Source organism: Nycticebus coucang, chromosome 5 (genome assembly GCF_027406575.1).
Source record: "Nycticebus coucang isolate mNycCou1 chromosome 5, mNycCou1.pri, whole genome shotgun sequence".
Classification (NCBI taxonomy): Eukaryota; Metazoa; Chordata; class Mammalia; order Primates; family Lorisidae; genus Nycticebus; species Nycticebus coucang.
The window spans coordinates 88,311,011-88,336,741 of NC_069784.1; the positions used below are offsets into that span (position 1 = coordinate 88,311,011).

Below are 25,731 nucleotides of genomic sequence, written 5' to 3' on the forward strand. Positions count from 1 at the left end.
TCTCATTTATACATTCCTTTTTGGTATTGCCTTCCTGTTCAGTTCCCCTTCTGGGACGTGACTTACTTTCCAAATTAGGTACCGCCCTCACTTTTGATTTTAAATTGATAGATGCTGACCCCTCTCCTTCTGCCTCACTCGGCTTCGTCCTTTCCCAAGCCATCAAAGACCCGTTGCTCTGGCCCATTCCACCAGAGCAAGTAAATCCTAAGGTTTGGGATACTAAAACCCCCTCAATTGCCTCCTGCTCTCCAATTTTTGTTAAACTAAAAGATCCCTCTGTTTTTCCTTCTCAACGTCAATATCTACTTCCCCAATCTAGTCTCCTGGGACTTCAACCTATTACACAAGATCTCCTAGAAAAGGGGTTTTTACGACCTGCCCACTCACCATATAATACTCCCATACTAGCAATTAAAAAACCTAATGGCACTTATTGCTTAGTACAAGATCTAAGACTCATCAACTCTGTAGTCACTCCTATACACCCAGTAGTCCCTAATCCATACACCCTCCTATCAACCATCCCACCTCAAACCACTTATTTCTCCGTGCTAGACCTCAAAGATGCCTTCTTCGCCATTCTCTTACACCCTAATTGCCAAGACCTATTTGCCTTCAAATGGACTGACCCTACTTCTCAGACTTCTTCCCAACTTACTTGGACTGTACTCCCCCAGGGATTTCGTGACAGCCCCCCTTATATGGCCAAACATTATTACAAGACCTCCAGTCCTATAATCCCTCTCCTTCAACCTTAGTTCAGTATGTCAATGACCTCCTGCTCTGTAGTCCCACCTTACATAACTCTAAGCAAAACACCTGTTCCCTCCTTAATTTCCTTGCAGATAGAGGATATCCGGTCTTTCTCCCTCAAAGGCTCAATTACTCCAACAAGAAGACACTTACCTTAGTGTCCTTTTATCCCCAGGCTTCAAAGCTATTATCATAGACAGAAAAAGCCTTCTTCGTGACTTTCCTCTACCCATCACAAAATGAGAACTCCTCTCCTTTTTAAGATTAGCTGGATACCTCAGAGCATGGATTCCCAACTTTTCGCTCCTAACTGCTCCTTTATATAATGCTACTCGAGGTGATCCTCATGAGCCTCTCCTAACCTCCATTTCCACTTCTTTTAAATCTCTACAGCATGTTTTATTAGAAGCTCCAGCCCTCCACCTTTCTGATCATTCTCGCCACTTCCTCCTATATGTCACAGAAAACCGTGGATTTACTCTTGGTGTGCTTGGACATCAGCTAGGCCCCACCTTTGCTCCAGTGACTTATCTCTCAAAACAGTTAGATCATACTATTCGAGATTGGGCCCCTTGTCTCAAGGCATTGACAGCCGCAGTTACTCTAATACAAGAATTGAAGAAACTCACTTTTAATTCCCCTACTATTGCCTTTTCCCCTCATTCTCTATCTGATTTTTTGACATACAAAAATATTCAAACCCTGCCACCACGCCGCATTCTTAACCTTCAAACCTCTCTCTTATCTGACCCATCGTTATCTTTTAACACATGTCCCACACTAAATCCTGCATCCCTCTTGCCTACTCCCTCTGACTCGTCACACACTCACGATTGCTTTCAAACACTAGACACTCTTCTCCCTTGCCTCTCCAACATACAAGAAGGACCTCTTCCTGATACTAGTCTCCTCTGGTTTTCAAATGGCAGTTCTTTTATATATGAGGGAACTCGTAGAGCAAACTATGCAATTGTATCCTCCAATGAGATCAAGGCACACTCTCTTCCCTCTTCCACCGCTAACCAACAAGCAGAACTAATAGCACTAACCAGAGCCTTCACCCTAGCACGAGATAAATCTCTCACTATCTATACTAATTCTAAGTACACATTCCACATATTATTATCCCATGCAGCTATATGGAAAGAGCGAGGCTTATGTAACACAAAGATAACCCTATTCTTAACTCTCACTTTATTGTCAAACTACTAGAAGCTTCTAAATTACCTAAGGCTATAAGCATTGTCCATTGTCGTTCACATCAATCTAACCACTCGCATATATCAAAGGGTAACAAGCGAGCCGACCGTGCAGCACGTGCAGCTGCTCTCCAACACTCATCTCCTGACACCTCCTCTCACCTCCTACTTATTTCTATTCCTATTGCTGCTACAGTAAAGGAAACGAATCAACTTCCCACTTGTAACCTCATCATCTATCTCCACAAGTTATTTCACCCCAACTCTCAGACTTTACTACAATTTCTCAAAACTTTCTTTCCTCTTTCACACATAGATTCAGAATTTCTAGATCAACTTACATCATCCTGTGAGATATGCCAACACTCTAACCCACAAAGTCTCACCTCCTATACTTTTTAACTCACCAGGCTAGGGGACTTCTTCCTAAAACAGATCCTGCATCTCTTAATTTAACAACTTGCACACACGAAACTAAACCTTTTGTGTCCTCACTCAATCAAGTCATCCAGTCATACCCTCTTTGCTTCAACTTCACTGGCGCCACTCTCCTATCGGGTCTGAACCCATAGAAGTACTCTAATATAGTCACTTTCCCTTCCAAGCCAGAAAAGAAGTTACAAAGAAAGTGCCATCCTTCCTTCCAGTTTCTCTGCAGGAAAAAAATTATACCGAATTCCCCTGTTCACATGCAGAGTCTCTATTCCATAGTTGTGTTGCTACCTGATTTTAAAATTATTGCAGGAGATGAACCTGTTCCAGTGCCTCCTCTTTCTCTCTACCCAACAACTGGCATGAAATGGACCGCACAAGTTGCCATACTTCCCTTACTGACAGTGGTGGGAATCGTGGCTGGCATAGGCACAGGAACAGCTGATATTTCCTACTCAATAACTCGTTTTATTCAAACTCAACTCTCAAAAGTTGTCTCAACAGGTAACTACTCAGTTGGTGCTCCAAACCTACACCCCAGATACAGCTCCCAACCTACAACAAAAAGAAACTGTTCTTTGTGATTGGGCTACACTCTACTCCAGGCCACAAGACTATCCTGAACGCCACTTCTAAATAGCCACCACTAAAAGGGCAGTCTGAAAGCAAAAACTTGTATCTTCCCAGCAAAAAAAATCATAATGTCTTTTAGTTGGCCAACTGAAACTACATGCCCCTCTAAGCAGGAAGAAGCTACAGAAGAAAGAACTCGAAGTCCCCATCCCAAGGCCAAACCCCTATTTTTAACATATCAAGAAGGGAGGAATGTTAGGTAATTGCCCCAGTCACAAAACTTACCTCATCTCCTTGTCCCAATTACCTTATGAAAATTTCAAACTATGGCCTGCCCCTAATGGCTCTTCCTGCCAGAGCAGTAACTCCTTATTGGCTATTCTACCATCCTGTCACCATTCTGAGACTTCCCCTAACTGAACTTATATAAAGGTGCACTCTGTCTTTCCTCTCTCTTTTTCTCTCCTCCTTGGTGTTGCTCTGCAGCATCCCTCCCTCGCCAATAAAGACCTTTCGTACAAGCCTTGGTGTGAGATCTCTGTTGGTTGAGTGCCACCCTTTCAACCTATTTAATTATTTTATTTTTAAATTCAAGTATTTTTGCTTAAAAAAAAATCCTTCCCTTATATGTTGACAATAGTCTTCTATCAAGTTCAAGATCAACACCAACTGGTCAAAAGAGATTTTTAAGGAACTGTGTACACAAGAGTATGTACCAGATAGTGCTAAATTTCTGAACAGATTACATCCCAAAGCTTTTTGGAAATATTAGCTTGAGTAGAATGCAAAAAGCATTAAAAAAAAGGTACTGAAATCATGGCTGACTGCCAAGATAGAAACCCATTTAATGAATAATATGATTTGACTTTAGTATAATTTTCCATTATTTCAGTACCACAGAAAAACCACCCTAAAATCCAACTGGGAAGCTAGCAGCTAAACAAATATTTCTCTCCCACTGTCCCCTCAATCTTCAGAATAGAATATATCCTGTGTTTCCTATCCCCCATTTGATGGAAATGGTTTAAGTGCAAAATCTTTCCAGGGGTAACTACTTACAAGGGCCACAGGAAGGGATTCCCTTCTCTTTTACCTTCACTCTTACTATCTGCAATAGTATGAAAAGACTAAACAAAAATAGGCAAAGTCAGAAAATATTAACAATACCTCTTTATTATATTTGCAATTTCTTGAAAAAGTGCCTTCTCATCAGCAGCATAGGTAACTTCTAGTCCTGTAATTCCAGATCTAATAAGTAATGGGTTCTGATATCTGATGTCTAAAAAATAAACAAAATGTTTATTGTTTACTATATATAAGACAGTATATTACATATACTACATAATATTAAAAATCCTTTACTTTTAAGTGAAATTGTACTACTGACATATTTCTAAGAAAGCATTCCCCAAAGTAAAAACAAAATAAACTCAATTTCTCGAAAAATGTCTTTCTTTTTTTTTTTTTTTTTTGTAGAGACAGAGTTTCACTTTTTTGCCTCGGTAGAGTGCCGTGGCGTCACACAGCTCACAGCAACCTCCAACTCCTGGGCTTAGGCGATTCTCCTGCCTCAGCCTCCCGAGTAGCTGGGACTACAGGCGCCCACCACAACGCCCGGCTATTTTTTTGTTGCAGTTTGGCCGGGGCTGGGTTTGAACCCGCCACCCTTGGTATATGGGGCCGGCACCCTGCTCACTGAGCCACAGGTGCTGCCCTCAAAAAATTTCTTAAAAGATTTTCTAGTTTGATATACAACTAAAAATTCAAATTTTGCATTTTCAGTTATTCTCCTGAAAAGTCCGCATTCACAGAATTCCCAAGATAACAATATGTTAGCAATGAAGGACTTTTATTACTTTGTTTCTGTCTTTATTCTTCTTAATAGGAAGAGCTTTGCTTCATAGAGAATAGTTTAATCAATGTTATGTCAACAATGTTTAACAATTACTTCTCTAGGAAAAAGAAAAAAAGAAAGCCCTAATTTCTAGTGCTTGCCTATTTCATGATATAAAGATTCCAATCTCCCCTCTCCCCACCCCTGCCCTGGCCAATTTCAAACTACTAAAATGACACCAACTAGTTCAAAAAATGGATGAAATTCAATCATTATTTTGTGAGCTGGTGGTATGGGCAATTCAATCAAGCCCATGATTAAACTGATTGAACTATAAATTCTTATACAGTTTTATTTTGTGCTGAGTTCCTCCTCAGTAGATTATGTTCACTTGTAATGGCTATCATTTAAAGTTGTAGCATATGATGTTTTATAAAATGCGTTACATGGTATACAATATAAAGAACCTCTGATCCAAAAATAATATGTATTTAGAAAGAGATATAAAAAAAGTGAGAATATATCTTAAAAGACTCACATCAATCATTACTTAGTCACAGTAGTAACTTCCTAACGAGAAATCCTATATTAGTAGCAAAATACTTGTATAAGCATAAACAAGGAAGATGTTTATTCAGCCCAGAGCTATAATTATTTGGATTACTTATGAACAATTAATATTTTATAAAATAAACTTAGAGCAAATGATATATGCTAATTAGGACTTTCATTAAGATCTTTATATTGTATTGTTTCTGACATTTTTAAAAACAACAGAAACAGGGTCTTGCTATATTGCCTAGGCTAAAGTGCAGTGGCTATTCACAGGCATCATTGTGCACCAAATCCCTGAACTCTCGGGCTCAAGTGATCCCTTTGCTTCAGCCTCCAAGTAGCTAGGACTATAGGCATGTGCCACCACACCTGGCTGCTACTAACTTCTGACAATAATGCAAGAAAGAATAATGAATCTAGGACACAGTTATATACAATCTCCTACTCTTATCTTTGTAGACATTTCAGAAAGGAATTCTTATGCTTGCTTGGATTAGATCTCCAGCACAGAGATTCTCCCCATTAAAAGGTTTATTCTAGGGTAGACAAGTATATCATTAATAAAAATGAACAATACCTTGACTGAAAACTGTCTTTTCTTTATCAATTACTATTACACCTGTGAGTTCTGTTTTTTCTGTATCTGGTAGTGGAGTGTCAGATGAGATGCAGTAGAACAGAGCACAGATTGGGTCAAATTCAGGATCTGGTTCTAAGTCTCGTCTAGTTCGAGCATGTAATTCCACACTGATTAGTGTAAGATTTTGTATCTATAAAAGGAAATAAAAATTATGCTTTAAAAAAATTTTAAGATACACTCAAAGCAGTATGTTTCACTAAGACTCTAAAAAAATCTTAGTGTGAAATTACAGAAAATATGGCTATAAAGGACAAGGTCACAATTTAACACTCCATAGATTAAAACTAGAGTTTTACTTCTATGATTAGATTAAACTAATACATGTTTTTATTCCAGGAAATCTGCTTATGCTTTAATTTCTCTATTTAAGACTATTTGTCTAAAATATATGGAGTGCCTTCCAATTCTCTCAATTCCAGTATAACAAACAGGATGATTAGTCTAAATGGTTGTACCCTGAAATCCAAGTCTGTCACTTTTCACTTTTTCTTTTTTTTTTTTTAAGGCAGTTTCACTCAGTCACCCAGGCTGGAGTGCAGTGGTATCATCACAGCTTACTGCAACCTCAAACTCCTGGGCTCAAGAGATCTTCTGAGCCTTCTGAGTAGCTGGGTCTACAGGGGCACATCACCATACCCAGCTAATTTTTCTATTTTTTTGCTCTTCATCAGGCTGGTCTCAAACTCCTGGCATCAAGCGGTCTTACTATCTTGGCCTCCCAAAGTGCTAGGATTACAAGGCATAAGCCACCATGCCTGGCCACTTTTTACTCTTCATGCCATTTAAATAAACTGTAGTTTAATTAACAAGATTTTTTTTTTTTTTTTTAGTTTAGAAGTTCCTAGCTATTAATTTGTTACTACATGAAGGCTGTTTAAAATTAGACTTCTGCTTACTCTAGGTAGATTTTTAATTATGGTTTTTCCTGGGGGTGGGGAAACCTTTTATAGTATCAGTCACACGATAGCCAGATTTTTACCCATGCACATTTCTCTTTGACATATAATGCAAAATAATTAATATTTGCTTTTCACACTTATTTACCTATGCTAATAAAACATTTTTTTACTTGATAAGATATAGGAAAAAGTTAAAAAACAAAAAATTTGGATTTGTTATTTGTTTTTTTTGTGGTTGTTTTGGATTTGTTATTTATCTTGCATATAAACTGTTGAAGAAATGTAAATGTATGGCTCTTCTTAGTGATGGGAATAGGATATGGTAAATCTCTTTGGTGGAAACACATGTGTATCTATCAAAATTAAAAATAGACATACACTTTGATCAAGAAATTCTACTCTTGAGACTATATCCTACAGGTATACTCATCCATGTAGCCAAAATATATGCACAAGGATATTCATGTAAGATTCTAATAGCAAAGACTAGAAAAAAACCTAAATGTTTATCTATTGGGGAATTGTTTTATAAATTATGTGGTATTTATAAAGGATATAAAGTGTTAACTTTGTAACTCTAACTTTTTAAATTTTCAAAAGAATGAGCCAGATATATACAGTAGAACCTCCATTATTGACCATCTCCCTACCCTGACCACCTCCTTAAGCTGACCTAATTTTCATAGACCACACATGTACCACATGTACACATCAGTACAGTAGGCCTAGTTCCTTATGTTAAACACCTCTGTATGTTGACTAGTCTGTTACAATCCCTTGGGTGGTCAATTTACAGAGGTTCTACTATATGTCCAAATGAGGAAAGATCATAATATATTGGGATAAATGGAACCAGTGACTATATTACACTTCTATGTATGTAAAAACTGAAAGTACATACATAAAAAAATTTCTGTAGGGGCTGGGCATGGGGTGGCTCACACCTGTAATCCTAGCACTCTGGGAGGCCAGGGGTGGGGGTGGGTGGATTGTCTGAGCTCAGGAGTTTGAGACCAGCCTGAGCAAAAAGTTAGCCAGGTGTTGTGGTGGGCACCGGTAGTCTCAGCTACTTGGGAAGCTGAGGCAATAGGATCAGTTGAGCCCAAAAGTTTGAGGTTGCTGTGAGCTATGATGCCACAGCATTCAACCAAGGGTGACAAAGTAAGACTCTGTCTAAAAAAGAAGGAAAATTTCCACAAAGAGACATATGAATGTGTTTGTTATTAATTTTGCTATTAAATAATTTTTGAAATATGAAGAATATCAGTTATATTTAAGAGATAAGAAATAACCTCCCCACAAATCTACCACTTTTTTCAGAAATATATATTTGCTGTTTCTATTTTTAAAATATTAATATTAAAAATGTATCAAGACAAATAGGAGCTAAGGGAAAGAGGATTTACTTTTAAATGTATACTCTTCAGCACTTTATTTTTAACAATAAGCATGCACTGATTTACTAAATACAAAAATTTAAAATGGAAAGCTTCTCCCCCAAACTCAAAACAAAACAGTTTAATTAGAAAAGAATGCAGAGGCTAGCATGGTGGCTCACACCTGTAATCCTAGCACTCTGGGAGCCTGAGGCCGGTGGATTGCTTGAGCTCTAGCCTGAGCGAGAGTGACAGACCCTGTCTCTAAAAAAAAAAAAAAAAAAGAAAAAAGAAAAAAAGAAAGAAAAATGCAAGAGAATTGCTTAAGCCCAAGAGACTAAGGTTGTGAGCTATGATGCCATGGAACTCTATCAAGGTGAACAAAGTGAGACTCAGTCTCAAAAAACCAAAAACAAAAAAAGAAAAGCATGAACATGTGGAAAGACTATGGAGAAGCCTGTGAAGATAATTTCAAGTCAAAAGAGTCCTGGAGATTTAATTATTTATTTTATTCACTAGGCCAAATCTTTGCACTCACATTTTGCTTTTCTATTCCTCGATATAAAAAGCATTACTTTGCTTAGAAGTATTTTATTTTATTTTTTTTTTGTAGAGACAGAGTTTCACTTTATTGCCCTCAGTAGAGTGCCGTGACGTCACACAGCTCACAGCAACCTCCAACTCCTGGGCCTAGGCGATTCTCCTGCCTCAGCCTCACGAGTAGCTGGGACTACAGGCGCCTGCCACAACGCCCGGCTATTTTTTTGTTGCAGTTTGGCCGGGGCTGGGTTTGAACCCGCCACCCTTGGTATATGGGGGCGGCGCCCTGCTCACTGAGCCACAGGGGCCGCCTGCTTAGAAGTATTTTTTAAAGCAAACTATTCTATATAAAAAAGAGTGAGAGAGAGTGAGTGTGATTAGGTAGAAGAAAGATAAGAAAGGGGAGCAAAATTACAACCCTTGTCTTGTGCATTGACTATCAATATGTAGGAGAGAGAGATTATCCCAGGGTAATGGAAATTAAGGGAAAGAATGAATGCTACAGGCACAATTTCCTAGAGAAAGAAAGTGAATGATGCAGATTGTTTTGGGTTCATTCCCTGTTTTGACCACCAGGAGGCTGTTTGGAATGTACCTTTGATGAGGAAAGCCTGTATTAAAAGGAAAAAGCTTTCAGCACCATCCAAACCTCCTGGTGATTTCAACTTTAAGAGGGCTTGTGATTCTGAAATGGGGTTACCTAGAAAATGTAGAAATATACATTTTTCAAATAATAGACTAATCAAATATACCAGGTCTTTTTGCTAGATTTATCAAATTTGCTTTCATAAATATTTTTAACTACGTATTTTTCTTATTTTCTGATTTTAGGTATACATTTGTTAAAACATGTACTCCTGAGTTATCACTTAATTTATCTGGGCTTTGGGGGCCAGTATACATCTGGGTACAAAACAGGGACTAATGCTACTGAATGAGAAAAAATTCACAAATGAATAAATTAAAGAGTGATACTGTTCCATTTTAATTCTAAAAAAATTATAATTCTCAGTTCAAATTTAGTGTAAAAATGAAAGTAACATTAAAATTTTTCTCTCAGTTTATGTTAATCTAATCCTTAGAACAGTTTATGATAATATTGACTTCCGAACAAAAAAACAAACTAAAAAATTGGACCACAACTTTATAATAAACTGGTCAACAACGTATCCGGTCTATGAAAATTAAGTCAGCTTAAGGAGGTGGTCAATGTAGGGAAATGTCAACTGTAGAGGTTCTACTATATTTATATTTCAATATATTAAAAGCCTATAAGTAATTTAAATTTTTTTAGTAACCACATTAAAAAAAACAAAAGCAAGTTAAATTAATTTAAAATCTTTTTAAAAGAAAAGACAGGGTCTTGGTCTATCGCCCAGGCTTGAGAACAGCTTTGTAATCATAGTTCAATGCAACCTCTGACTCTTGGGCTTCCTCTTCCTCCCATCTCAGCCTGGGGGTATAGGCATGTGCCATCCACACCTAGCTAATTTTAATTTTTTTTTTTTACTAGGCTACAGGTCTCACTGTGGTGTCCAGGCTGGTTTCGAACTCCTAGCCTCAAGTGAGCCTCCTGGTTCTACCTCCCAAAGTGTTGAGATAATAGGTGTGAGTCACCATGTTTGAACAAAAAACATTTTTATTTAATCTAATACATCAAAAATATTATCCTTTCAACATGAAACAAATATAAATATTACTGACATATTTTAGGGTCTTTTTCCCACTAAGCCTTTTAAATTAGTTATGTATCTTACACTTACGGCACATCTCAAAGTGTACGCAAAATTTTCTATGGAAATAATGATCTGTGTTTAGATATCATAAATTTACAGTTAAAAAAGTTTCACATACCTAAAGTTATTCCAAACATACTTAGAAGTTTTTCAATAAATAAGCCAAATATCAGTTTTTAAATCCAAATTAATTAAAATTAGATACAATTTAAAATTCAGGTCCTGAGTTGTATAAGCCAAATTTTAAGTTCTCAGCAGCAGTGTTGCTACAGGCTACTTTAATAACAGCACAGATATAAACAATAAAATTGCACTATGATTTTCACCTTATTGCCAGTCAGATACGTGCTCTGAGTCTGTTTTCTGTATACAAATAAATTTATAATGACCTATGCACATATTCTTTCCATTCCACACTGTGACTAATGTACATTTCTGCAATACAGAGGTCTAGTCTTTGGCACAGAATCTGTACTGTGAAAATGAGTAGGTTATGTACATATTGTGGGAATGAATCAATCTATTAACAAGCTCTAATCCAATGAGCTAATCAAACAGAAAATACAAGTAAATATCGCATATGGAATGTGACATAACATCTTACTCTAACAATCCCCAAATAACAAAATACAGACTTTCTAATAGTTCAAAACTTTTCTAATTTTACCTTTTGTAAGCTGAATTTCACTTATAAGATTTGTGAAACTAGATAGTTGTCTCAGAAACTTACAGATGCTTTGAAAGTTTTTCTATTAAATATAAACATATAAAATAGTAAGAAAAATAAGAACAAAGAGAATAATTAAGGGAGAATTCAATACATTCCTTCCCCGTTAAAAACTTTTATACTGTTTTTTTTTTACAAAATAAAACGTAGGAGTTAAATACAGTGTTATGTGTCCTTACTGTTATAGTATTACCTCATGCAAAGCTTTTGCCTCCTGCAAGTTTTGTATGCTGACTTTGAAACCGTAAGTATTGTTTAAAGATGGTCCATCAATCTGAGAAGTTTCCTTCTTTGGGCTAGTTACCACTGCAAATTGATTCTGTTAAAAAGAACACACATAGCCACAAAAAGATAAATGACCAATCTTTTGATTACTTATTCCCACTTAGACAATGTGCTTTATGTGTTTAGTAATTAATGATAAAACTTTCTCCTTGGACTTAAAGTTCAAGGAGAAATAGTTAGTGTTTAACATTTTTTGCATGCTAGTAATTCAAGATACTAGAACTGGATATATGTAGACATATCACATATCTGATATAGTCTATAAAAAAACCATGCTGATCTCTGAGTTTACAAGCCCCAAATACTGAAAATAATAGTCCTGGGAGAGTCGACATTTATAACACATGGACATTTATCTTGATCTTTGTTGGAAATAAGAAAAGCAAACAATCAGTATGTTTGTAATTACTTTGGCTAAAGTTTGTAAAAGTTGGAAATTCTGAATTTGTATTTTACTCTAAAACATGTCTGAAAGATGAATTTAATAAACAATATAAATAATATTCAAGAGTTTAGAAAAAATAGAATCTTTGCATTTGTTAAAAAAATATTTTTTTCTGATTTTTAAATTCATTAACTGTTTTCCCTAAAATGTTGATTTATGTTGACAATACACTTGTTTTCAATATACAGTATTTGTTTTCAATGCACTTGTAATTCAATAATACTGTATGCATACTTTTTTCACATAATCATTTATTTCTAAGTTAAGTATTATCATATTTTTAGTATTTGAATAAAGACATTTATAACTTTTCAGAGTTTCAGTAGTAAATGACACTTTCTTTGCTACTTAGTAAAAATTAATAAGGCCATATTTTGAGAAAAAAGTAACAAAATAAGAAAAAGGATATATTTTTGGTGGGATCAAAAATCACTTACTTGAGCTCTGCTGTCACTGGACTGTTCTGATTTTGCCAGTAATCAGTTAATGTATTTGTATCCTCATAATCCACATTTTGGCTATCATATTCACTTTTCTCTGTAATATTTGTATTTACATATAAGAATCTTTTAGATCCCAACAACAAAAAAAAACTAAAAAAAAAATAGGCAACTTCTTGTTGTCTCAAAGATAAATAAATAATGATGCAAAAATATCAGTAATAAAAAGTTTTGAGACAAAGTTATTAATTATCTAACTGAAATCTAAGATTAAGACTTCATGTCCAGTGATCTTTAAAAATGTTTAGTATAGTTACCTTTGCTTGTGTTAAGAGTACTCTTCTGAGAGTGTCAATATTACTTCCTTTCTTATTACTCAACTTCTGGGTTTTTGGTTCTGTAGGAAAAACATTTCATATTTAACATGTATATAAAAATAACCTTTTTTTTAAAGTCTGTTGTTTTAAACATTTAAGTACCTTTTGTGAGTACAGTTCCATGAATTCCTCTAAAACTTAATAATTTAAAAATGAAACTAATTCAAGTCTCTGATCTCTACCAAAGTAACTGTAAAATTTTCTATTTTAAAATAAATATCCTTATGTTTTAATTACCAAGTTTTATACTTTAGTAATTACCCTAGGGAATTATTTAATTTATTTATTCACTTGTTTATCAAGTTATCTATGATGAGGAAGAAAAAACATAGTCTCTACCCTCAGGGGATCTAGAAAAAAAATCAGACATTCATCATATATATATTAAAAAATATAATTATAACTGGAATAAGTACAATAAAGGGGAATAAAGTTAGAAATTTTTACTGAGTCATGGCAATTAGGGAAGGTTTCTTTGAACTGTAATCTGAATAGAGAGTAAGTAATTAACTAGGAACACAGTGAGGCTTTTCCTTGATTACTGTGCAAAAACCCTGGAAATTGTTAACAGTAGATAAAATAGCTAGTGCAGAAGCCCAGGCAAGAGATAATGATAGGTTGGCCTAAGGTTGTGGTGGTACAGGTAGAATGAAGTAGATAGGTTTGGGTTTAGTCAGTAGATAAACAAGTAATAGGACTTGGTAATGGACTGAAAACTAGGGTGGGTAATGAAAGAATCAGGTGTCTGTTAAAAATAAATTTTATGTTTCTGACTTGTATAACTAGTGCACTTTTCATTGAAATAAGAAAAACCAAAAGATGACCAGAATAGGTTTCTATGTATATGAATGTACATATGAATGAGTGTCAGTTTGTTGGGGAGGTGGTTGTGAATGTGTACAGTGAGATCATGAATTGGTTTTAAAAATATTGACCTTGAAGTAACATTGACCCTTCAAGTAGAAATGCCAACTAGGCAGCTGGATAAAGTATTCTGCAGCTTAAAAGAAAGTTCTGAGCTGGAAATTTAAATTTGTGAGTTATCTGTCATAACCCTGGGGGCAGAAATTAGATCATTTAGGGAAAAATACAAAGAAGACTTAAGACCAAGCCTTAATAAACTCCAACATTTAGATAATAAGTGAGAATAGTGAGAAAAGCTTCAAAGAAAAGCAAGTAGGAAGAAACAGAGAGGAAAGCCAAGGGGAGAAGAAGCTTCAAGAAGGAAGGTATGATCAGTAAGAAAATGGGTGCTCAGAGGCTACATGATAAGACTACAGAACATCCGATGGATTCAGCTACAAGAAGTTTATTGTGAATCTATACTACAGCCATTTGGTGGAATGATGGGGGCAGAATTCAGTTTATAGTGGGCTGAGAAATGAGTAGAGGGCAGTTAAATGAAATTAAACTAAAGAAATCTTCCATGAAACTGGCTTGAAGGGAGGAGAAAGAGTAGAGTTTGGCTGGGGATTTGAGGCCAAAGGAGGTTTTTGCTTTTTGCTTCTATTTTAAAAGGTGAGAGAGTCTTGGGTATGTGTAAAAGTTAATGGAAAAAAATCAAGTAGAGAAGCTTCTGAGAGTGATCCTACATTTCATTCAAAAGGCAAGAAGATAGGATAGAAGCAAAAGTAAGTAGGTTTCACAGCAGAAAGATGAAAAGTTTTCCATATCATGATTTTCCAAGATATGACCAAATAACAAGTTTCTTATTTGCTGAACCATAACTTTACTCAAAAGCTCAGACTTTTCATTATACAGTCTAATGTTGTCTTAATTTCTATCTCTGAAGAACAATTATGGAGTATTTCCATTATCTATACACTTACCTGTTGATAAAGGGCTAAGATCAGTTACTTCAGGAAGCCTTTCCAGTTTTCTCTGCATGACTGGTGTACTATGAAGGCAAAGTGATTCATATTTCCCTGTTCTTGCCCTAGCATTAATTGGAGATATCACCAGAGGTTTCCAAGGCTCACTGCAGGGGCTTTTCTGTACACCATCTTTTATCGGCTTTAACATATTCTCAACAGCCAAAGAATGTAGGTCCTCTACTGATGATGAAGGTCTATCATCTCCATTTAATGATCTGGAATCTGGGGATGTTGCTTGTTGCCAAGGGGGAATTACTGGAGAATCAGGAGAACTAACATAATAGTTACCATCATCATCTTCATCTTTCTCAGGATCATTTGCAGAGCTGGTAAATGGTGGTAACCTCTGATTTTCACTTAAAGTTATACTGCATCCTGTGGTTGGTGCTTGTAAAACAATATGAGAATTATCAACATCCTCCTTGGTATGTGCTGTAGCAGGGAGTATATGTGGACTTACATCTACTTTTGGATGCACTACAGGCTTGTCATCTGGATTAACTGAAGAAATAAACTTTGCAGCAGATTTTACTCCAGTTGGCTCAATTTTAGGCAGTTTCTTGGAACGTTCATATTCTTCTTTGGCTTGAAGCCACACTTGAACCAGTTGTCTACTTGGGGCACACTTACAAGGCATAATAACAATTTTTTTATCTTCAACCATTTTGTGGCGATTACTTGGCCCTTTATTGACAATTGCTTGGCCATTGCGAAGGGGTGACCCTGGTCTTGGATTCTGAGTCATTGCTGAGAATGCTGTTTTCCACAGACGAAGTCCTTCTAAGGAAAAGTCTCCCTCAAACTCAGCCAGATCATTTGGAAGTCGAGTTTCTACCATGAGGAGCCGTCCACCAATCTCCCTATAAACAACATATTTTAGGACAACTGTTTTGTCTCAGAGAGCAATTATTAAAATATTAATTCCCTGTCCTACAGATTTTTAAGGTCTATTTTGGAGTCTTAAAATGCCCATCTTTTTTTCTCTGCAGCATCTCCCCCACCCCATTTTATGTAGGCATACTCTATCTTTAGTTTCAATATGATTTTCTATTCCTGGATTTTATCTACAGTTTCTTCCTATAGTCTCTATAATCTATAGTGATGTAGCAAAACCAATTTAAAAGAATCTTTGTACACTCCCCCGCCCCCCCAATTCTCTCAAACACACACAATTAAAGTAAATTACTCTAATTCTTTGCTCCCTTTACATGGCCAGGTTTAACACTAACATAAGAACTTAGTGAGTTAGCAAAGCCTATACACCTTAAATGCTACTATGTATGCATATGTGGGGAATCAAAAGACAGTCTGGTTTAGTTTTCAATAGTTATAAATACTAAGTGAAACCTATTCCACATGTACTATTTCTGCCTATTGCAGCTACATAAGTCTAACTTTTATTCCCCATGATAACTATGAAGGTAGTTATTAGTTTTTTTTTTTTTTTTTGGTAGAGACAGAGTCTCACTTTATGGCCCTCGGTAGAGTGCCGTGGCATCACACAGCTCACAGCAACCTCCAACTCCTGGGCTTAAGCGATTCTCTTGCCTCAGCCTCCAGAGTAGCTGGGACTACAGGCGCCTGCCACAACGCCCAGCTATTTTTTGGTTGCAGTTCAGCCAGGGCCGGGTTTGAACCCGCCACCCTCGGTATATGGGGCCGGCGCCTTATCGACTGAGCCACAGGTGCCGCCCCTATTAGTTTTTTTTTTAATCACTTCTCTTAGGGCATGATTCCCAAAATGTCCTGGTCATCAAAACTCAACTAGATTCATGTTTTCTGCTTTGAAGGAGCTTCTGAAGGAGAAGTATCAGGTATACCACAGTTTCTTATCCTTTTTATATGGGAAGACTTTGGCCTCTACTATTAACTCCATAACCAGTATCCAGCACCTTCCCTGTACCCACTCCCTGGCTATATAAGTGAAAAATTAAAAATAGAATTAATGCTGTTTAAAGAAAGGAATACATATACCATGTGATCATTCCCAACTCTAATTGTACAGAAGTCAAAAATAATGATAATAAACTGATGAAGTGAGGCAAATTGTTTTCTTGCACATGATCAGCAGCACTGTAACTGCTACACTCACTGGGAAAAATTCAGAATATATATCAAAAGACTTGAATTTTTCAGAAATCCTACTTCTAGAGCTAAAGGAAAAACTCCAAAATAAATGCTTTATGAAGAAGATACTATTATATCATTTATCTAGTGACAAAACATGAAACTTTTCCCCCAATAATATACACGATAGAATATTATGCAGCCAATAAAATAATGCTTCAAGAAACTCATTAATTTGAAAATGTTTATAATACATACCGATGTTAAGTGAGTGAGCTGGATACAATACTGTGACTTCAGTAAGGTCACACTTCACAAAACAAAGTTAAAACCATACATTTTTTAAAAACTCAGAAAACACATCAAAGTATAAGGGGCTATTACTCTAGTAGGCAGAGAAATGGTGTGATTTTTATTTCTTCTTTTATACTTAATTCTATATATTTAATAGTTTCATATATATATATTTTTTGAGACAGAGTTTCACAATGTTGCCCTCGGTAGAGTGCCATGGCATCACAGCTCACAGCAACCTCAAACTCTTGGGCTTAAGTGAGTCTTTTGCCTCAGCCTCCCAAGGAGATGGGATTACAGGCATGTACCACAACGCCCGGCTATTTTTTGTTGTTGTAATTGTCACTGTTGTTTGGCTGGCCAGCTCCAGTGTATGTGGCTGGTGTCCTAGCTGCTGAGCTACAGGCACTGAGCCATAGTTTCATATTTTTTAAAAAGTATTTTAAAATGATTATTGTTCTTTCATTTCAGCTACAGGAGAAATGTGAAAGTTGTATAATAACAACAACATAAAGTTAATGACTAGTACATAAGTTAGCTAACTAAAAATTTAAAACATGTAAGGCTGAAGTAGAAAAAAAATAATTCGATTAAAGTAAAATCACCTGAAATAATGGAAACTAATGTTTAAGGAACAGACTATATTCTAGCAGTGAAATAGAGAAAAGAATCCTATGTGGTACTAAGCAAAACAAAACAAAATAAAATAAAACAAAACTGTATGCTGGGAAGTAGAGGGAAATGTTTCTGCTCCTTACTTCAATTACAGGAGGGAATTTCTACTCTACATTTCTGGTCACTTTTTCTCACCCCTTTGTAAAAAATAAATTTTGTTATGTATATTTGAGGTATATAATGTGATGTTATGAAATATATATGTATATATATAGTTTTACATATACACAGAGGGTGCCAAAAGACATATATATTTTAAGAAAGAAAAAAACCATGTTAAAATTGTAATACATACGATAACAAAAGATAAATATAAGTCATGTGTGATTTCTGCAATTACAAGAGGCACTCAAAGTATACACACAAATATATAATACATAGGTTAACATCTCTTATAATGTATATACTTTTGGCACCCCCAGTATACAGTAAAATGGTCATTATAATGGAACAAATTAACATATCCATTATCTCAAATTCTCATCTCTTTCTTAAATGAAGATTTTTCTGGCTGCTGGAGTGGGAATTTTTGGTCTTAATTTTTTTAAAAAGATGTAGTTTTTTAAAAGCACTTTTAGGTTCACAGCAAAAATGAAAGGAAAGTACACAGATTTCTCACATATGTGCCACTGTACATGCATAGCCATTATCATAGATAACCCACCAGAGTGGTACATTTGTTCCAAATGTTGAACATTCATTGACAAATCATAATCACTCAATGTCCACAGTTTACATTTGGGTTCACTCTTGGCTCAGTATGTTCTATGGGCCTGAACGAATGTATAAATGACATCCACATTATATCTTTGTTTTTCACTAGCATTAGTGCCTACGTGCAGTGTTGCTTCTGCTCTAGTTAGCTACTCGTAACTTCTTCCCATGATTGAAACTAAAGCAGGGATTGCCTTAACAGTCTCAGTCATCTACCTCTGCTTCTGACTGGCTGGTTGAAATGAACTGCCTTTCTCTACAATTGGTTAAGTACATGAGATCACAGACACATGGGCAGGAACAAGAAGCATCATTTACATGCTTTATGTAAACATCATTTACATCATTTACATCTCCCGTATTAAGCTATACTTTCCAATTTAGCTCTTATCAGAAATACCTTAACTTGGTGAAGGTAATACAGCATAACTACTCAACTACTGATAGATAAACCAGTTCTGATTTCCATTTCGCTATATGCCACGTGTATGTGCTAGCACACATGCCTATTTTTCTATCAATTCTCTGAAAAGATTCTTAAAGGAGATAAGAGAAACCAATGTCCACTTACATGCCTAATAATTTATAAACTAACATTATTAACTATGATTCAAGACGTTGAAACTACATGAAAAGAAAAAGATTTATAGTAGAAACAACTTAAAAAATAATCATTTAGAGATATGTCATAAAAAGTATAAAAGTTTAACATTTAAAATACTATTTTAAAATGAGCATTGTAATACTTTTAAAGTATTAAATCCTTCGTAATCTTGCATCATTAGAGTGAGCACCTCTAATCCTTAATGGAGACATGGTATTAAATAATGGTAGATCAAAGTCTAACATTCATTAATTTAAATAAATTTGTCTAAGAGCAACCATCTAGTTAGTATGCAAATTCTCTTAATAAAATCTGTAGTTTTCACAATGACATACTTACAAATACAAAGTCAGTCAGATATCAAATGTTATACACATTACAATTTATTTAGAGTGACTTAAGGGAAAAAAATTATAATTACCTGGGCTTTTCTGGTACATCAGAAGGATTACTGCAAAATGGTTCTTGGTAAACAGTTTCTGAAAGGTCATGATCCAACAAAGTTGCCATAATTTCTTCCCTACTTGGTGGGGACATAAGTGGTTTTAGAATGTGAGCAGTTCGAGGTGTGAAACTGCCATTTTTAGATTGTGAGGGAGAGCTGGTAGACCTTGGTGAACTATCAGGAGTTGGCGTCAACAGATCATTGTTTCTTGAAACATACAGTTCTGAATCTTCAGAGCCTACATCCACAAGTTCACCATCTGGGGAGGAGAGTATTGTAGTAAAAGAGGTATTAACTGAGCCAAGAGAATGTCCCATTTCTTTTCTGGTGTGACCTTGAATCCAGTCTGAATTGCTCGGCTGCGGGAGGCTAAGAAACACTTCTTTGCTTACTGAACTCTTGTTCAATCTGGATTTTTCATTTAGACAGCCCTCTGCCTTCTGAACACAGAAAGAATCCATTATTGAATTAGACCGAGTTGTAAGAGGATGAAAGCTGTTTTTCCACGGGTTGTGCCGATGATTCTCATTGCTATCTATGGATGATTTATCAAAAAGTTCAGGACTTAAAGTACTAGACCTAATCCATGAGGCTGAGTCTGAGGCATGATGCTTGTTTTCATCACAGTTCTGGTTGTCATGACTTAAAAACTCATTTTTTTCTATAGCTTGTCCTGGAAAAAGATCCTGAACAGCATCACTTAGGAACTTTTGAGGCAAATTCTGATCAGCTGGGACAAACTGACTTCCAGAATAAAAGCTACAAAATCCAGTCTGACCTATTGTGTTAATATCAAAATTATAATTATGTTCAGGAGATAAGCTATCTTCAAGTGAATAACAACTTTCAAAACCGGGATCTGAAAAAAAGATGGGACTATCATCTGATAAGGAGTTATCCAACTGGCCAGAGTTTTGTAAATTTAGAGAGTCTACTTTTAGAAGTTTGGCAATTTTTTCTTTAGGTTTTGTACTTCTGGGAGTTCGAGGTTTTCTGGGAGATGTTACTGACCGTGTCCGTTTATTTGTTTTGTTATGTTCAAGGGAACCAGAAATATTTTTGTTTGGTTGAAGTTTATTAGGTAATGGGTCTTGCATAGTACTTGCATTTTGTGCTTTCTGCTGTCTTTTTTGTAACAATTCTTTTAGAACTGCCAGTCCAGACTGTCCTTCACCAAATGCTGAATGTGTGGAAACACTTCGATTTTTACACTGAGAAAGTGCTTTGGTTTGTGAAACTGCTTCTGACAATGACTTCTGCTTTACCCTTTCAGGTTTAAAATTTGACATATCTAAAATAAAACCCCTTTGTTTTTGATCCCATGCTATTTGTTTGATTGGACTTCTCAAGGAAGTTATAAAACAATTATTAGGCATTTGGCTTTCCTCTGAAGTTGCATTTCCTGGAGAACAAGTTTCACTGTGCTTTGACTGTTCTGCCATGCACACAATCTGCTGCTGACTATCTTTGCAATGCAAAAAATTAGGGGCATATGCCTGGTCCGGCTTTGATTCTAAGGAATTACGATATTCATTTAACTTTCCAATAGTTGATAAATGGTTTTTTTGTATGTTTGTATTATCTTCTGTCTTTGGAGACATTATACCCGAAGATATCTGAGCATTCTGTGCTACCTGAGACAAATGGTTGGAAAGGTCAAATATATTTTTTTGAATCAAAGTTGATTCCTTTAGAGTAAACATAGCACTTTGATTATGAGAACTTTGAACATTAATTTTTGAGATTCCAGGTGCTATGGAACTACAGACAATTGATGGATGCAAATCATCTCGTGAACTAGAGAATGTTTGCAAATCTATAGATTTCTTGCTTTCTAAGAATGAAGAAAAGCAGGCAGATAACTTCTGTTGTGCATTAATTCCAATGGGGAGGGGATTAGAAAAGGGATGATCTATAGTTGAGCCTGTCAGTGGTACATCTTTCTGTTTACAAAGTAGAGAGCCTCCAGAATTATTTGTAAGCTCAGACACATTCTGGTGTTTTAGCACAAACTTAACTTCAGCACCAGACTGAGATTTTATTTTTTCATCTTTAAGTGTTATGTGCTTTCTTGATGTGCCTTTCTCATTTGTTTTTTGTTTCAGTTTTGCTCTTGGTTTCTTTTTTCCATCATCTACTATTTTATTTGTCTGATTTCGTTTGTTCCTTTTCTTAGTAACTACAGAGGGATTAACAAGCTTTGCTTTTGATTTCTTACCCTGTGCTCTTGCTCGACTATTTTTTCCCATACGAGGATTAATAGTCTTGGTATTATACATATTAGGACCTTTAAAAAGCATCGCTTCTTTTTCTGCAGCAGCCACAATTTCTTCAGCTCTTGGATCTGTGGGAGACCAGCAGCGAGGTGGAGAGGAATTTACGGGACTTGTGCTTCTCTCAGAAAGAAAACCTAGTTTAGACATCACATCACTATAATGTAAGTCACAGTCTTCGGTTTCGGCATTGTAAGATGGTGATGGGGGAGAAAGAATAGCATGTGACCGTTTTTTTCTGAAAGACAAAGTTCTTTTAATATTTTCACTATTTGTCCTTTGTTGTTTACCAGTTTTTTTCTTAGCAGACTTATGTTTTGACTTTCTTCTGTGACTTTTCTTTGGTGTTAGTGGATAAATGGGATATTTGGTTGCGGGGGAGTCAGGAACTTTTGGCCAAAAATCCTTCAAAGGTGCAAGCTTTTTATATAATTCTATTTTTTCCTCTGTTAATATTACTTGTTTTTCTTTAGAGTCTATTTTCCCTAGCTTCACAAGCATATTTTTTCTCCCTCTAAATCTGTTTATAATAATATACTTTATGATGACAGGGGGTAGCTTTTTAGACATTTTCCTTCGTTTTCGAGATTTTAGAGTTCCATCTAGACTGTCACCAATTTCTATAGGATGAGGTAGGCTAATTTTTGAGTTGTGTGTTACCAAACTTGACTCACTGTCTTCAGTCTCATAATTTACCTTGCGTTTGGCTCTAAGTGTATATTTATTTCCATAAAGTCCAAAGGACTGCTCAGTTTCTAAGTTTCCATCTCCAAAGTGACAGTCTATCAAACCATCTGTGGGTGTTTTATTTTCAAAAGTTCCACGAGTGGTTTTAATTAAATCACTGGGCAATACATGATCCTTCTCAGGGTTACTATTACAAGGATTGTTTTGTATACAATTCTCTTTTGTGGATCTAGTCTCGCTACTTTTGGTAGAAGTCTCTTGATGATCTACAAGTTTCTTTTTATTTAGTTTTAACCGGGATGGTTTATTGCCAGGTTGTAGTTTATATGTGACAGGAGATAGTTTCTGTGGTCTAGTGAGACAATTAGAAAGAACAACACTAGGAAAAAACATATAATGGGCTGCTTGTTGACTGAGGCTTGGTTTTTCTGTTTTATGTTCTTGAAATTCTTCATATCTAATTTTAAGTTTATTTAATCCACTTTCATCAGCAATGCTACTAAGAGAATGTACCATAGTTCTATTCTCCCCTGAGCATGATAGCAATTCACAATTTTCAGTAAATGGTGAAGGGAATAAACTGTTCAAAGCTGTGCTGTTTCCTTTTTCATTTCCTTCAGAGGATAGTTTATTTTTTGAATGACTTAAGTCAGAAAAGTTAAAAGAGTTTTTACCCAATGTATTCTCATTAGGGTGACGGTGCATATGTATAAAAGGGGCATCCTTTTCGATCTTTCTAATGTTTGTATACTTTCTGCTTGGGACCTGTCTTGTAACAGATGGAATATCTTCTTCATAATCAAAAATACTACTTTCACAGGAAGATACTGGGAGGATATCTTTCTTATTACTCTCTTTATGAGAATTTTCTGAATGAACAGTACTGTTTATAGATCCAGGGTATTTCATAGAGTAAGTGCTTTCCTTTGTAAAAGAAGTGACTGCATTATCTAGACCTTTTTCTATGTTGTTTGGCTGTGAAAGGTCTTCAATTAAATCTTCCTTGTTCAAAACATGGGAAGGAAGGGCACTTGTGTGTTTACATTGAAAGGTAATCTTAGCAGAAGACGGGGGTTCTAATGTAGCAGCATCTTTGTGAAAGATGGAGGGTTTTACTGATAGCTTGCTTGTTGCAATCACAGAAGAGTGGGTTCTAGAATTTTCGTTGTTCAATGGATTGTCTGAAAGGAGGGAAAAATAAAGAAGAGTGGGTTCTAGAATTTTCGTTGTTCAATGGATTGTCTGAAAGAAGGGAAAAATAAATTTATTTCATTCTACTCTTTTAATTTTTAAAATATTTTCCCATATTAAGATACTGTCACTGTGAAAGAAATTATATGAAGTTTGTATGTTTAAAATGAGCATCTTAACAAAAAAGTCATGCCTATTATTGAGATAACTCAACCTAAATAATGAAGAGTTAATTACAATTATTATCATTATTATTATTTTATTTATTTATTTATTGCAGTTTTTGGCCAGGGCTGGATTTGAACCCACCACCTCCGGTATATGGGGCCGGTGCCCTACTCCTTTGAGCCATAGGCACCGCTCTGGCTCCTGTGGTGAGAGAGTCTCACTATGTCACCCTTGGTACAGTGCCGTGGCATCACAGCTCACAGCAACCTCCAACTCTTAGGCTTACGCAATTCTCTTGTCTCAGCCTCCCAAGTAGCCTCCTAAAGTAGCTGGGACCATAGGCACCTCCCATGACTATTTTTTGTTGTAGTTGTCATTGTTGTTTAGCTGGCCCGGGCCGTATTAGAACCCGCCACCCTTGGTGCATGTGGCTGGCACTGTAACCACTGTGCTACAGGCACCAAGCCAATTACTTTAAATATATATTCCATTTGATTAGCAATAGGCTGAATTAATATTTAGTGTTTTCAAGGGACTAAGGGGAAAATACGACTAACAAAAATTTTCATAAAATGATATGGTTCTTGGGCGGCACCTGTGGCTCAGTGGATAGGACGCCAGCCCCATATACTGAGGGTGGCAAGTTCGAACCCAGCCCTGGCCAAACTGCAACAAAAAACTAGCCTGCGTTGTGGTGCATGCCTGTAGTCCCAGCTACTCAGGAGGCTGAGGCAAGAGAATCGCTTAAGCCCAGGAGTTGGAGGTTGCTGTGAGCTGTGATGCCACAGCACTCTACCAGGGGCAATAAAGTGAGACTTTGTCTCTTAAAAAAAAAAAAAAAATATATATATATATATATTATATATTATAATATATATATATTTGGTTCTTTATATTCTCACTTCAAATAAGATCAGCATATTTCTTTTTTTTGGGTTTTTTTTTGAGACAGAGTCCCACTCAGTTGCCTGGGATTGCCTCACAGCAATCTCAAACTCTTGGGCTCAAGTGATTCTCTTGCCTCAGACTCCCGAGTAGCTGGGACTACAGGCACCTGCCATAATGCCCGGCTATTTTCTTTTAGAGACAGAGTCTCACTCTTGCTCAGCCTGGTTTAAACTCCTGAGCTTGGGCAATCCACCCGCCTTGGCCTCTAAGATAAGCATATTTCTTACAACACTTTCACGTGCCACTTAAATGTTAATACAATAAACTGCTAAAAGTTTATGATGCTTGGAATCAGTGATCAACAAATGCTACATCCTCCTAGAAATAAGAAAAAATATTTATTTGCGCCTTGGTGTGTGTCACACTTTATGGGGGCAAGACATGATTGCAAGAGGGACTTTGCCTAACAATTGCAATCAATGTAACCTGGCTTGTTGTACCCTCAATGAATCCCCAACAATAAAAAAAAAAAAAAAGAAAAAATATTTATTTGCATTCTTTCAAAAGAAGTATCACTAAAGCCACACTTAGCCAACTATATAGGAAGTGTGTGATTGTAGTTTCAAAATCAAATATATTTTTAATCCCTAAATGACCAAATACTCACAGTACACTCATTTACTTACCACCATTTTCATCTGCAGTTCCATCTAACTGAGGTATAGAAAGATTGGCTAGAAGCAAACTGTTATCACTCCATTCCATTTCTTCTTCTGAAGATGACTCATCATCTTCAGTTGAACTTCTGTGGGTATTTCTGCACAGTGATCTAGAGAATATTAAAATTCATTGGTGAATATAAGCATTAGGGAAGAGCATCTCAGATGCAAGTAATTTGTTTAATTTTGATTCTATAATAGTAAAACAATAAAAAAGATCTGAAAATTGTGATTTTTAAAGAGCAAAACAGATTTACTTTATTAATATGCCTTACTATAGTATCTGAAAAAGTTATTGTAAAAAGACTTTATAATCCC

General features: G+C 35.9%; 1 protein-coding gene across 1 annotated transcript in view; it reads right to left on the reverse strand.

The window, feature by feature from the left end:
- Positions 1-25,731, reverse strand: part of REV3L (REV3 like, DNA directed polymerase zeta catalytic subunit) — a 203,923-nt gene that overhangs the window by 66,753 nt on the left and 111,439 nt on the right. The window contains exons 12-18 of the mRNA XM_053590624.1: positions 25,381-25,523; positions 19,464-23,628; positions 14,644-15,548; positions 12,755-12,834; positions 11,461-11,586; positions 5,927-6,119; positions 4,128-4,239 (exon numbers count right to left, since the gene is read on the reverse strand). Coding sequence (XP_053446599.1) covers positions 4,128-4,239; positions 5,927-6,119; positions 11,461-11,586; positions 12,755-12,834; positions 14,644-15,548; positions 19,464-23,628; positions 25,381-25,523 — 5,724 coding nt within the window. The remainder of the gene's footprint in view (positions 1-4,127; positions 4,240-5,926; positions 6,120-11,460; positions 11,587-12,754; positions 12,835-14,643; positions 15,549-19,463; positions 23,629-25,380; positions 25,524-25,731) is intronic.